This window comes from Anopheles nili, chromosome 3 (genome assembly GCF_943737925.1).
Source record: "Anopheles nili chromosome 3, idAnoNiliSN_F5_01, whole genome shotgun sequence".
Lineage (NCBI taxonomy): Eukaryota > Metazoa > Arthropoda > Insecta > Diptera > Culicidae > Anopheles > Anopheles nili.
Genome location: NC_071292.1, coordinates 24,519,695 through 24,530,945, shown reverse-complemented (window position 1 = coordinate 24,530,945; position 11,251 = coordinate 24,519,695). Strand labels below are relative to the sequence as shown.

General features: G+C 50.3%; 2 protein-coding genes across 2 annotated transcripts; both read left to right on the top strand.

Annotated features, from left to right (window-relative positions):
- The first annotated feature begins 566 nt into the window (after positions 1-566).
- On the top strand, positions 567-2,300 carry LOC128723930 (probable 4-coumarate--CoA ligase 1). Its single transcript, XM_053817695.1, has 2 exons — positions 567-1,120; positions 1,199-2,300. The coding sequence occupies exons 1-2, from the start codon at positions 567-569 to the stop codon at positions 2,298-2,300; spliced, it is 1,656 nt and encodes a 551-aa protein (XP_053673670.1).
- A 638-nt stretch (positions 2,301-2,938) lies between these two features.
- Positions 2,939-4,605, top strand: LOC128723929 (probable 4-coumarate--CoA ligase 3). The gene is made up of 2 exons (XM_053817694.1): positions 2,939-3,477; positions 3,546-4,605. The coding sequence occupies exons 1-2, from the start codon at positions 2,939-2,941 to the stop codon at positions 4,603-4,605; spliced, it is 1,599 nt and encodes a 532-aa protein (XP_053673669.1).
- The last annotated feature ends 6,646 nt before the right edge of the window (positions 4,606-11,251 follow it).

Below are 11,251 nucleotides of genomic sequence, written 5' to 3'. Positions count from 1 at the left end.
AAAAAACAATCCGTCAGCTCGGTACGAATTTAAGGCACTGATAAATCCTATTATAAGTTTATTATTCGAATTAAAGTTGGGAAGATCAACCAAGCCATAGACAGCCAGCGATCGTGAACACATGACTGCTGTAGAATATCGTACTACTATGCAATATTAGTCTGGAATCGCTTATTAGACTGCCAAAACTCGACATAAGCACGGTGTTTTCATTAGAACACATTATTTGCATTTTGTTTAATTACTGTGAAACCTAGAAGAAGTTCTTATCCCCGTATCATATTCCACGATTCACGACAACAGCGTTCATGACCTTGCTAATACAACGTTCAGGAACGTGGTTTAATCGACGCTACAGCCAGCTGTTTCTCATCCGTATCTCCCCCAATTGTACATGTGACTGTTTTTACCAGTCCTTCGCACGTTTTCATCTCCTCTTAGGCCAGCGATAAGATTGCGCCAGTAGTCGGTTTCGGGTCTAAATCTAAATTCTGGTCACATCTCACGTCTCAGTTGTCGACCAGCAACGCGTCCCATCGGAATACCCGCCAGGTGCCCGTAGAACCATGGAGCAATTACGCACAACGTACGACGAGACCACTCGAACGTGGCGTGGTCCGACGGTCAAAACGCTGTTCAATCCGGAAGCCAGCCTAGGTCAGGTTATGCTCAACGTGCTCGATCGCTCCCCGGAACGAGAGATGCAGCGTGACATGGACACCGGGCGGTCACTGACGTACGCCGAGTTCCGGATGCGATTGGTACGGTTCGCCCAAAACCTCACCAAGCTCGGGGTTCGCTCTGGTGATGTGGTGGCGTTAATCAACACCAACAGTGAGAATGTGGCACCATTAGCCTGTGCTCTGCTGACAATTGGTGCTCCGTTTAACCCAATCGCTCCTGGTTTTCACGAGGATGACATGGCGCACATGCTGGCCATCTCGAGGCCGAAGTTGGTGTTCTGTGACGCGGACAACTACATCGTCGTCCGGAAGGCTCTGAAGCGTGTGTACACCCAAGCGGCTGATCTTCCACCGGTTTATGTGTTCGAATGCACCCGGGATGATGTCCAGCACGCAGAGGACCTCCTGGCAGAAACGGGTACCGAGAATCAGTTCATGTGCGTAGCGAGGATCACGTGAGGATCACTTCAGGAGATGTTCCAGGTCTCTAACGTGCGCGTTTTTCTCCCAAACAGGGCCCCATACCTTGGTGACTCCCACAAAAAGGTCGCCGTCATCCTTTGCTCCTCCGGAACGACGGGTTCACACAAGGGTGTTCAGTTAACGCATGCCCTTTGTGCGTTGTTGTCTCCGCTGTACGTCTTCATGCCCAAACCGTCCATCGAGTTCGCGTTCAGTGCGCTCTACTGGATGAGCGGCTTCCACTCCATGCTGAACGTATTCACCACGGGAGGTGTGCGACTCATCACCCGCAAGCCCTTCAACGAGGAGACGTTCTTCGAGGTCATCGAGAAGCATCGGGCGTCACTTGTGTTCACACCACCTGCCTACGCATCGGCGATCCTGGCACATCCTCGCTCGAAAACGGTCGACTTCAGCTCACTCATCACGTGGGCCGTTGGTGGTAGTCCCGTACCGGATGGGTTGAGAGATCGCATCGATGCGTTGTTGGCTCCATCAGGAGGACGTTCCTTCAACGGGTACGGATCATCCGAAACCGGTAGTGTGGCAGCGGATGTGCTTGGACGCAAACCAAACGCCATCGGTTCGATAATGCCAAACGTGGAGGTGCGCATTGTGGATGAAAAAGGACAGCGGTTGGGTGTTGGTGAGCAAGGTGAGCTGCTGGTGCGATCGTGCGAGGGTTTCGCAGGGTACTACGGGAATGGGCAAGCGTCAGCTGCTGCCATAGACCCCGAGGGGTTCTTCCGGTCTGGTGACGTTGGGTTCCTGGATGAGGACGGTTTCCTGCATCTCGTAGATCGGCAGAAGGACATCTTCAAGTTCCGCAATTTCCACGTATCACCGACGGATCTGGAAGAGATTGTGTTGCGTATCGCCGGTGTGCAGGATGCGTGTGTTTTCGGTATTCCGCACGTCGACGGTGACCTGCCAGCGGTGGCCATCGTACGACTTCCCGGAGCTACGGGACCAGACGCTGAACAGGTCCGGAGCACGGTTGACGAGCAGGTGGCGGACTTCAAGCGATTGCGCGGTGGTGTTTTCTTCATGTCGGAGTTTCCCAAAACGCAGAGCGGGAAGGTCCTGCGCCGGAAGGTCGCTGAAGAGATCAGACAGTTGCGTGACCGTCAACCGGAATTGACGGGCAAATTGTGAGGGCGATATGAAGCATGACGAAATATAGCCATCCTTCGGTGGACGATGTACACCCCTTTTTTGCGGTCTATGGCTAGAATTCGATTTAACCGCACGTTACGAACCTGTTTGTCACACACGTCCGAAGCCTTCTTGGGCCCTTCATGGAACCGGTTCGTCGTCGGTGGGTGAGATTGGGTAGGGTTTGGTCAAAAATCCGAGAATCACCTACACAACCGCGCTGACAGGCGTTCGCGTTTCTCAAATCTTCGACCCAACCTCGACGTCAGCGTCGATCGGTAATCCGGTGGTCCGGAACCAGCGGATAGATCGCGTCACAACCTCGCCGGTTCATTGTGCCAACTCACGCCAACTTGCTCGACCGGTTGCGTGAACCAACCACTTCATGAGATGTCAAAGATCTGGCCTGTTGGACGTAGCCTTGGTGCACATCTCTGTGGTGTGTTGATAACACCACACTCGGTGCTGAAACCAGTTTGATAAGCACGCTGGAGAGTATCAGACGGTTGATTGTTTGCTTTTGGCTTTTTTATTCCTCCCGTACGTGTAGATAGCTCGTTCAGTTCGTTCTCGCTGAGAGCAGTTAGTCAACGTTCGAGAGGCAAACGAGCTGGAGCTTCGAGATAGACCGTGTTGTGATGGCGCTGTGTACGTACGACGAAAAAACCCGCACATGGTGTGGTCCGCGGACAGTTTCGGTTTACAATCCGGAAGCAAGCGTTGGCCAGATCCTGAACCATATCCTGCAAAGGACGCCCGACCGCATCATGCAGATCGACATGGACTTGGGAGGGCGCATGAATTGCACCGAATTCCGGACGCGTATGATCCGGATGGTACAAAACCTGACAGTGGCAGGTCTCCGGAAGGGTGATATCGTTGCGTTGGCCACCGGTAACAGCGAGAACGTCGCACCATTGGCATGTGCGTTGATGACGATCGGAGCACCACTCAACCCACTGGCTCCAGGTTTCAACGAGGATGACATGGCACACATGCTGCGTTTAACGCAACCAAAGATGGTGTTCTGTGACGACGCCAATGTGGAAGTTGTCCGATTGGCCGCCCGGAAGGCTATCGATGGCGAACCAACGATCTACGTGCTGGAGAGTAAGCGAACGGACGTCCGACATGCCGAGGAACTACTCGCAGAGACGGGCCGAGAGCAGAAGTTCACGTGAGTACTCTTGCACCTGGTGACGCGTCAAGCATTATGGATCATGGTTGGTTTTTTTTCTGCGACAGACCCACACATTTAGGCAACTCACACGAGCTACTCTCGATGATCCTGTGCTCCTCGGGGACCACCGGTCCACCGAAAGGTGTTTGCGTGACACACGCCCAAACGATCACCATGATCGGGTGCTACCCGTTGTCAGAACCAAATACGGTGTTCAACTTCAGCCCGCTGTACTGGCTCACGGGGGTGATGATGCTGTTGAACACCTTCTCTGGAGGTGCCACACGGCTCATCACTCGTCGTCCGTTCTCGGCGGAAACGTTCTTCGAAGCAGTTGAGAAACACCGGGCTAGCTTTGTGTTTATGCCACCATCATACGCGAGCCAGATCGTGCGCCACGAGCGTGCCTCGCACGTGGACTTTTCGAGCTTGCGTATGGTGGCTATTGGTGGGAGTTACGTGTCGGATGATCTGCGTGATCGCTTCGACGTGTTGCTGCCGAATGGACGCACCTACAACACGGTTGGTACGTCAGAGGTTGGTTGGATCACGTGTGATATTGGTGGCCGGAAGCCAGGATCGGTTGGTACGCCGATGGTCAACATCTCGGTACGTATCGTTGATGAGGCGGGAGTTGATCTAGGCGTCGGTCAGCAGGGTCAAGTGCTGCTAAAGTATACCGAGCCGTTTTACGGATACTATCGCAACGAAGAAGCCACTCGCGAGACGGTCGATGAACGAGGTTTTACGCGTACCGGTGATATGGGATACATGGACGAGGACGGTTACCTGTACTTGATCGATCGGCAGAAGGACATCTTCAAATACCGCGGGTTCCAGATATCACCGAGTGAGCTGGAGTCACTCATAGCGCAGTTGCCTGGAGTTCAAGAGGTGTGTGTTGTCGGAGTTCCCGAGGATGTCGATCGAACAACGGAACTGCCCACGGCCGTGGTTGTACGCGTGCCAGGAAGCGACATCACCGCGCAGGACATCGTGCAATTCGTCGCGAGTAAGCTGTCCGACTACAAGCACCTTCACGGAGGTGTTCACTTTGTGGATGAGCTGCCTAAAACACAGAGCGGCAAGATCCTGCGTCGCAACGTACTGGAGTTGGTGTTATGAAGCAATCCAATTGAGCGCTTGAAGAGACTTACTTAGCCATTAGTAGGATTAAAGCGAATGAAACACGCATTAACATACGAGAAATAAACCATTCAATACCCGCATTCAATCCCTGCCGTAGTGATCCATCCGTCGGTACATCCGCTCGAGACAGAACACCCGGAAAGCTCCCAAACCACCGTGCCGCTTTCTCATACCGGCTTGATTGCGTGCCACGAGAAACCTGCGTCAGTTCGCGAGATGGGTTTCGAAGTGCTGCCGGCGGATTATTACCGCACCTACACGAGGCTAATCCCTGGCCAGTGCCGCCCTGGTCGATCATTACACTCTGCCGTAACCTCGCGGCCTCGCGGGAAGGCGAACGAACCCGCGAGCTGACGCGCTCAGACGGCTCGATGGCCGCAGGACCGTGGGCGCAGCAACAACAGAATCTAATTACTTCCGTGAAATTGAAACAGATGTTCCCGGGGAGCGGATACGCGTACTCGCGGGCGCGCGCGCGCGCGCAAGATCGATCGAACCAAGGGCCCGCGGATGCCGCGATTAATGAAGAAGTTAGCGCGCGCGTTTGGGGGAAGAAGTTCGCACCGTGCGCGAACGTTCTGCTTCCGCCCGTACCGGTGTTCTAATGCAAACAGGAAAAGGCGATCGATCGGTGGCTTGGAGAGCGATTTCGAGCGCGCACTAGCGTAAGGCCTAGCAAATTGACCCCTAGACGGTACTGGTTTTGTGTGCTCGGCTCTGTAATTAACCCCTTCGGCCAGCTCATTCCGGTGCGGGTCGAAGGTAACTGGAGCTTGACGAACGAGAGGGAAGCTGGAGAGGGACCGTGTAGGGGGGGAAAGCAATCTTTGATTGCAATTTGAGCCAAATGTCGGTGGGTTTGGGTTTGATTCGTAAGGCTGTGAGTGGATCTAAGAGTGTGAGTGATTATTCACCCACAGGCTTCTGGTTCAATCACTGGCGGATAATCGCACGAAAGGATTAAAGAAGCAGTTTTAAATTGATCCCACATAAAGAGTTGTAGATTTCTTTAGCTTAATGATGTTTTAGTTTTCATTTATTTACTAGATTGAACAAGATACAGAAAGCTTTCTCAAATCATTAGAAAAAAAATCAAAGAAGCTTTTGTTCTTATTCTAAAGAACAACTTGAGTAATTGCCAGATTAAAATCAACTTTAATTTTATACTTATTTTATATGACATTGTCCAAGCTTGCTGTACTACGCAAACGAACAGAAAATAAAATAAATGTAAAGTAGTAAAAGAACTAGTCGAATCTTTTGATACATAGAATCCATACGCCCCTTTAAAATACGCAAACAGACCATGTACTATCGCTCTCAACTATCACTCGTACCTGATAAAATGATACAGGCAAGCTACATCAAATGATCAAATTAAATTGATTTGTTTCTCTCCTAAAGTTATTACAGTACACCGGTATCACGAGCAGTTGCCAAGCTTAAAGCTCTTCGCCTATCATTAGCACCCTATATAATGATTTCCACCCATAGAACAGAGATTTTGCTCCAATTGAACTCCCCAGTGACCTGCGTCCAGTGCGTCTCAGTGCGTGTGGCGTTCGTGCGAACCCAAACAATCGCTCCTCGTTCCCGGAACACATTTAAATATAATGGAGGAATGAAACGGAACTGACCGGCACTATCGCGGCGGTCGGATCACACGCCGTCGATCGAATGTTCCGAGAGCTTCCCGGGCATGGGTGGCGGGAGATAAAAATACTCCCACCATTCCATCCTGTCCCACAACGGTGTTACTCATCGGCGAGTGTTCTCTCGCAGTGTCGTGACAATTGGCAATGACTGTGAAAAATTCTCACGACCGCCGGCTGCGACCGAAGCAAGCGAACGCTGGAATGTGAGCTCGTAATTGCGACAAATTTCTTCGACCACGAACGCACAAGGTTGTGGCCGGTGGAGTCGTATAAATGACGTGATCTAGAGAATGGAGCCTCCAGCAAGGTGGCCCGATCGAATGAACACTAGACATGCCAAAAGGCTGACGAAATATGTCACCTGATCCTTTTGCACGAACTCGAGCGCCCTTTTGCATGCCTTTGGGGAAGTGACACAACGCGCCAGGGATGTGTTGTTGCTCGGAAATGTTTGCGCAATGACCAACATACTTATGCGCTAAGAAGTGAATTCAATTAAAAGCATACGTGCATTTGCTGCACGCAAATCGGCCCGTACCACACGGTCAAAGTGTGTGCGCACACCGGCGAGCAATTTTACTGTCACCCCGTAATTGGTACAATCTCTTTCCGAAGGCTGTCTGGAATGGTGGTTGCGAATTTTTACGGCCACACGACCATCCACGGCTCATAATCGGTGCTCGAGACCCATCGGTTGGCGCAACGCCACTCGAAATCCAGCCGGAGGTGTGAGGCTCAAAAATGGAAAGCTTGCCCAACGTCCCGCGACGACATCGCCACGTGTACGCTATTGTTTCGAGAGGTAAACAGGAAAAAGAAGCAGTTCCCAGTTCAATATCTGCGCTTTCGTGTGTCTTCGTTCGCTCAGGGTCACCATCGATGCATCGGCAGTTGTTGCTTGTGTTCTGCAAACGCCTGGAGGTCGTTTCGGCGGGGCACGGTCTCATTGCGGCCATATAATGTTTATTCCAACATTAAACGCGTGGGGTGGTATATATTTCTGCGCAAACATAGCTGCGTTTGGTGTTGTTGTCTTGCACTTGGTGCCGCGTTCTGACAAACACGGCCATCCTAAAGGGATGATCATGGAAAGCAGATTTTCGTAAATATGGAATTACTTCAAGTGCTTTTCCTTTAACAAAAGAAAGCTCATCGTAACGACATAAATTGATGTTGCGTTAAACAATGCACCGAATGGTTTGTGTGTTGCAAGAAAATGTATTTTTCTTTCTGACAATTTTCGCGATGCTTTTACCTTGATTTTTAAATAAATGAGATACAATCGATCAAACAAATAAACAAGAATGAAACTATGCTACATTGCACAATATGCTGATGAAAAAGGAGTTTGATTTTCGATTTTACATCTCACTTTGGGCTTTTGGTGTTCATGTAGTTAATTAAAAATGTGGATTCTGCGAAAAGTGCAGTTTTTATTATCGTGCAGTACAGCTGATGTTCGCTCAAAGGAGCTCCTATCGTTAATTATTCGTGTGCTGCTCATTTTCGCAACACATAGCGCTTCCAATATGAAGATGCGCCAAGCTTTTTGCCAAAGTTAATTGAATGAAGCATAAACAGAGTGTCGTTAACTCAACGCCGCTTGCTTTGAAACGTTCCTTTCTTCATGCGTTCTAATGAAGAAGCCTCAAATCGTAACGATTCGCGTTGCGAACCGATGCGATGCCGCCGTTTTTTCTGTTGTTCCATGTGCTATAAAGAACTGCACACCGGTCGCCTGGTAAAGCACGGCATCCAGGAGGCAAAAAATCCACCGAATTCTGACCGCGATCTCGCTCCACCATTACCGACAGGATGGGTATGCTTTCTTCCATTCTTTCGCTGTTTTATGACGGCAGCTTTTCGCGCTGCATTACCATCCCACCGGTACCGGAGGTGGCCGTGCGGGATTGAAACAAAAGCCACTCGTAAAAATGTAAGCGGAAAGCGGGGGGCAAAAAAAAGGGCAGCAAAAAGAAAACACACCGGCACAGATTGTGGCGTCCGAAAACGGCGGTCCGGATGGTGGCGCAAACGGGCCCATCCGCGAGCCGGGAAAACATTAAAACGCTCATTTTATGTATATGTATATCTCATTTCGAGCATAGAACATGATACAATTCCACAAGCCAGCAATTGCGCGCCCGGTTTTCGCTCCTTCGTCGCAACCGGCCAGCCAACCGGGAAAGGGGACCGGGTCAGTCAACTCGTGGGCAACCGACCAGAACACGGTTGAGGCTGCTAGCTGTTGGCTTGAGCCTGATCGGCGTGAGGCATTCCCTTCAACACGTTTCCTCACTCGGACGCTTGCGAGCGCGCCAGTTTGGTGATGGATTTATGAAGCCTAGCGTTGTAACAAATCTCGGTAAGCGGGAAAGAGATACGATAAGGCGTTGATAGCTGCCAACGATGGTTGGTTTCTGAGGGCTGGATTTTCCATACGCCCCGGACGCGATCGTACGGCACACGATCACCGGTGCGTGTGGTTCGTGATACTGTTGCGTCTGCGTAATAACCTTTCGTCACGTTTTCGGTGGTGGTCGCGAATGTTTGTTTCTCGCTTACAGCGCCACAAAGGCGCATGATGTCCTGTTTTGTGGTGGACCCTTTCCAAACGTGCCCGTTGGCTTACGGTTACGCTTGTGTGTAATTTTCGGGGATCGCACCTTAGGACACGCAACCGAACGGTACACTGACCGCGTGCGTAGAGCTTTGAGAAAGCGCCAAATGTCGTGCTTTTTTTTCCCGTATCTTGCCTTCGTCCCAATTGTCAGCAGACATTTGCCACTGCGCGATAGTGCGAAATTTATCACAATTTCTCTTAAGATTAACATGCTTCAAGGCCTTCATAGTTTTTTTTGGGCGCATTACCAACATAAATTCTTTCATGTTCCTAGCCGATGGCCATGATATGACGCATCTCTCTCTCTCTCTCTCTTTCGATCGTACCCTCCTTCGGCAGATGCCGCCAGCGTAGAGAAGCGGATTCGAACAATGCTCCGTGACCGACAAACAGGTTTTGCGCACTGCCGCTGGAATTGACCGCTCGCGATCGCCCCGCGGAACGCTCCAGCGAAGCTTTATGAGCTTATTTGGCGCAAAGTGAGCGTCGTGCAAAATTTCTATATCCCTGGGTCATCTCCGCCTTCCATCTCGGTTGCTTCGTCAGGCGTCAAATTCGCCACAGCTAGCCGTTAATCATCATTATCAAAAAAAAAAAACGTGGAAGAAAAAGGAGAGAGAATTACCGGAGTGGCTTGAAAACAGCGTCTAACACACGGGCTACTGGGAGGTGATTGGCTTCTTGGAGATGGCGGGCGAATTCTGAGGGCGGTTTGGTCGTTTGCCCCCTCCAGCGATGATGATATTGTCGGAGTTTCTTTCCGTAGGGTAATTGTAGTGCGCAAGATCCCGCGGGGTAGCCTAAGCAATATGAGGGCATGGAATTGGCGGTCAAGCAGCAGGAGAGCAAGCAACAGACAAAAAAACAACCCCTTTCATGGCACCTGTGTTGAGTAGGTTTTTTTGTTCTAATTTGGGCATCTTGTGGCGGTTTCCATAAGCACACCTTAAAAATGCCTTCATGCAAATGCTTTAGCCATGTTGGTTTGTATTTTGTAAGATTGAGAAATCAAACCCCAAAGCCTTGCAACGAACAAGCCTTGCTCGAAAGCACAAAAATTTTTATCATCTCAACGATGTTTCGGCCGGTCGTTAAGGCGTGCTGTGACACAGCCGTTTTGCGTGAAGCAGTGACCTTGGCAGCATTGCGCTGTTGCCGTGGATCGGCAACAATAGAATTAGTCAATTATTTTAGCTTTTTTCCGCTCAGCGAGTACACGCGCTTGGCGAGCCATTTTGTGTGCCTGTGTACTATCACCGGCGAGAGAGCACGCTTCCCGGTTGCCTTTTTTTATTGCCGGTAGCTATTATTATCAAATTACTCACGTTTCACTAGCGCGGCTTGCACGCGAAACTGTCCAAACCAACGACAACGGCCACCGGGTAGCGAAGCCCACACACGCGATCGGAGACGGTGCCATCGGGTTGACATAGGTGAAGGTTACGTTTTGCTAGCCGGCATGATCACACTGGCGATGGCGTAAGAAGCGAATACGGCTATTTCCGGCTCGCGTTAAGTGTTAGGAAATACAAAAAAGAGAAGGATCTTGAAGAAAAAACGAAGCGATTGGCTTCACGACGACAAGCTATTTGACTTGTTTTCAAAATTGTATATATTGCTCTTGAAATTTTGAAGCTAGATATTAAATGTAAATTGAATAGAGACACATTCATCGGACATTCACTTCGTAACCTAAGCCGCATTTAGAAAGGAAGAATGTTTGAATCACATTTTTCAATCACCACAAATACCACAACCATCAGATCAGATCACACCGGGAATGGACCCTCGTACCGTTCACTTGAAATATCGTTCACTTTTGCGTACACTTTTTCACAATTTTAAGCCCCTCGCCGACCATGCGTATGCTGAGTTGCCCCGTACTAGGTATGCCACTAAGAGAACACGGGAATGTTGAAAAAAATCCCGTGAATTCTTCCAGTGCCATTACATGTACCGGGGAAGGAGAAGAGCTAAGTGTGGCCATAGGCTAGCCGTACTGCGTGCCCATGGACGACCTCACACGTGAGTGAGGCAGCGCGATCCGTTCGAACCGGCACCGGAGTGTCCGTGATGTGTGTGGTTTGCCGCGAAGGCACCAAGCAACTGACGCAAGAACCTGCACTGGCGCGATCGGGAAGCCTGAGAACTGACCAGGCTCCACGTTATGCTGCTTTCCGCTATGCTGCTTCATGCTACACTAAGGAAGAGCGCAAAGGAAAAACATTAAGAAAAAGGTGGATTGAAAAGAGAAAGATACAAACAGGGAAAGAGAGAGAGAGAGAGCGAGAGTGAGAGAGAGAGAGAGAACGAGGAGATCATAAGGACGGACAAACGAGAATGA

What these genes read in the sequence shown, in the direction of transcription:
- LOC128723930 (XM_053817695.1), top strand. Translation starts at nt 567, where the DNA reads ATGGAGCAATTACGCACAACGTACGACGAGACCACTCGAACGTGGCGT. An exon ending in GGTACCGAGAATCAGTTCAT is followed by an intron (nt 1,121 to 1,198) that starts GTGCGTAGCGAG and finishes TCTCCCAAACAG; the next exon opens with GGCCCCATACCTTGGTGACT.
- LOC128723929 (XM_053817694.1), top strand. Translation starts at nt 2,939, where the DNA reads ATGGCGCTGTGTACGTACGACGAAAAAACCCGCACATGGTGTGGTCCG. An exon ending in GGCCGAGAGCAGAAGTTCAC is followed by an intron (nt 3,478 to 3,545) that starts GTGAGTACTCTT and finishes TTTCTGCGACAG; the next exon opens with ACCCACACATTTAGGCAACT.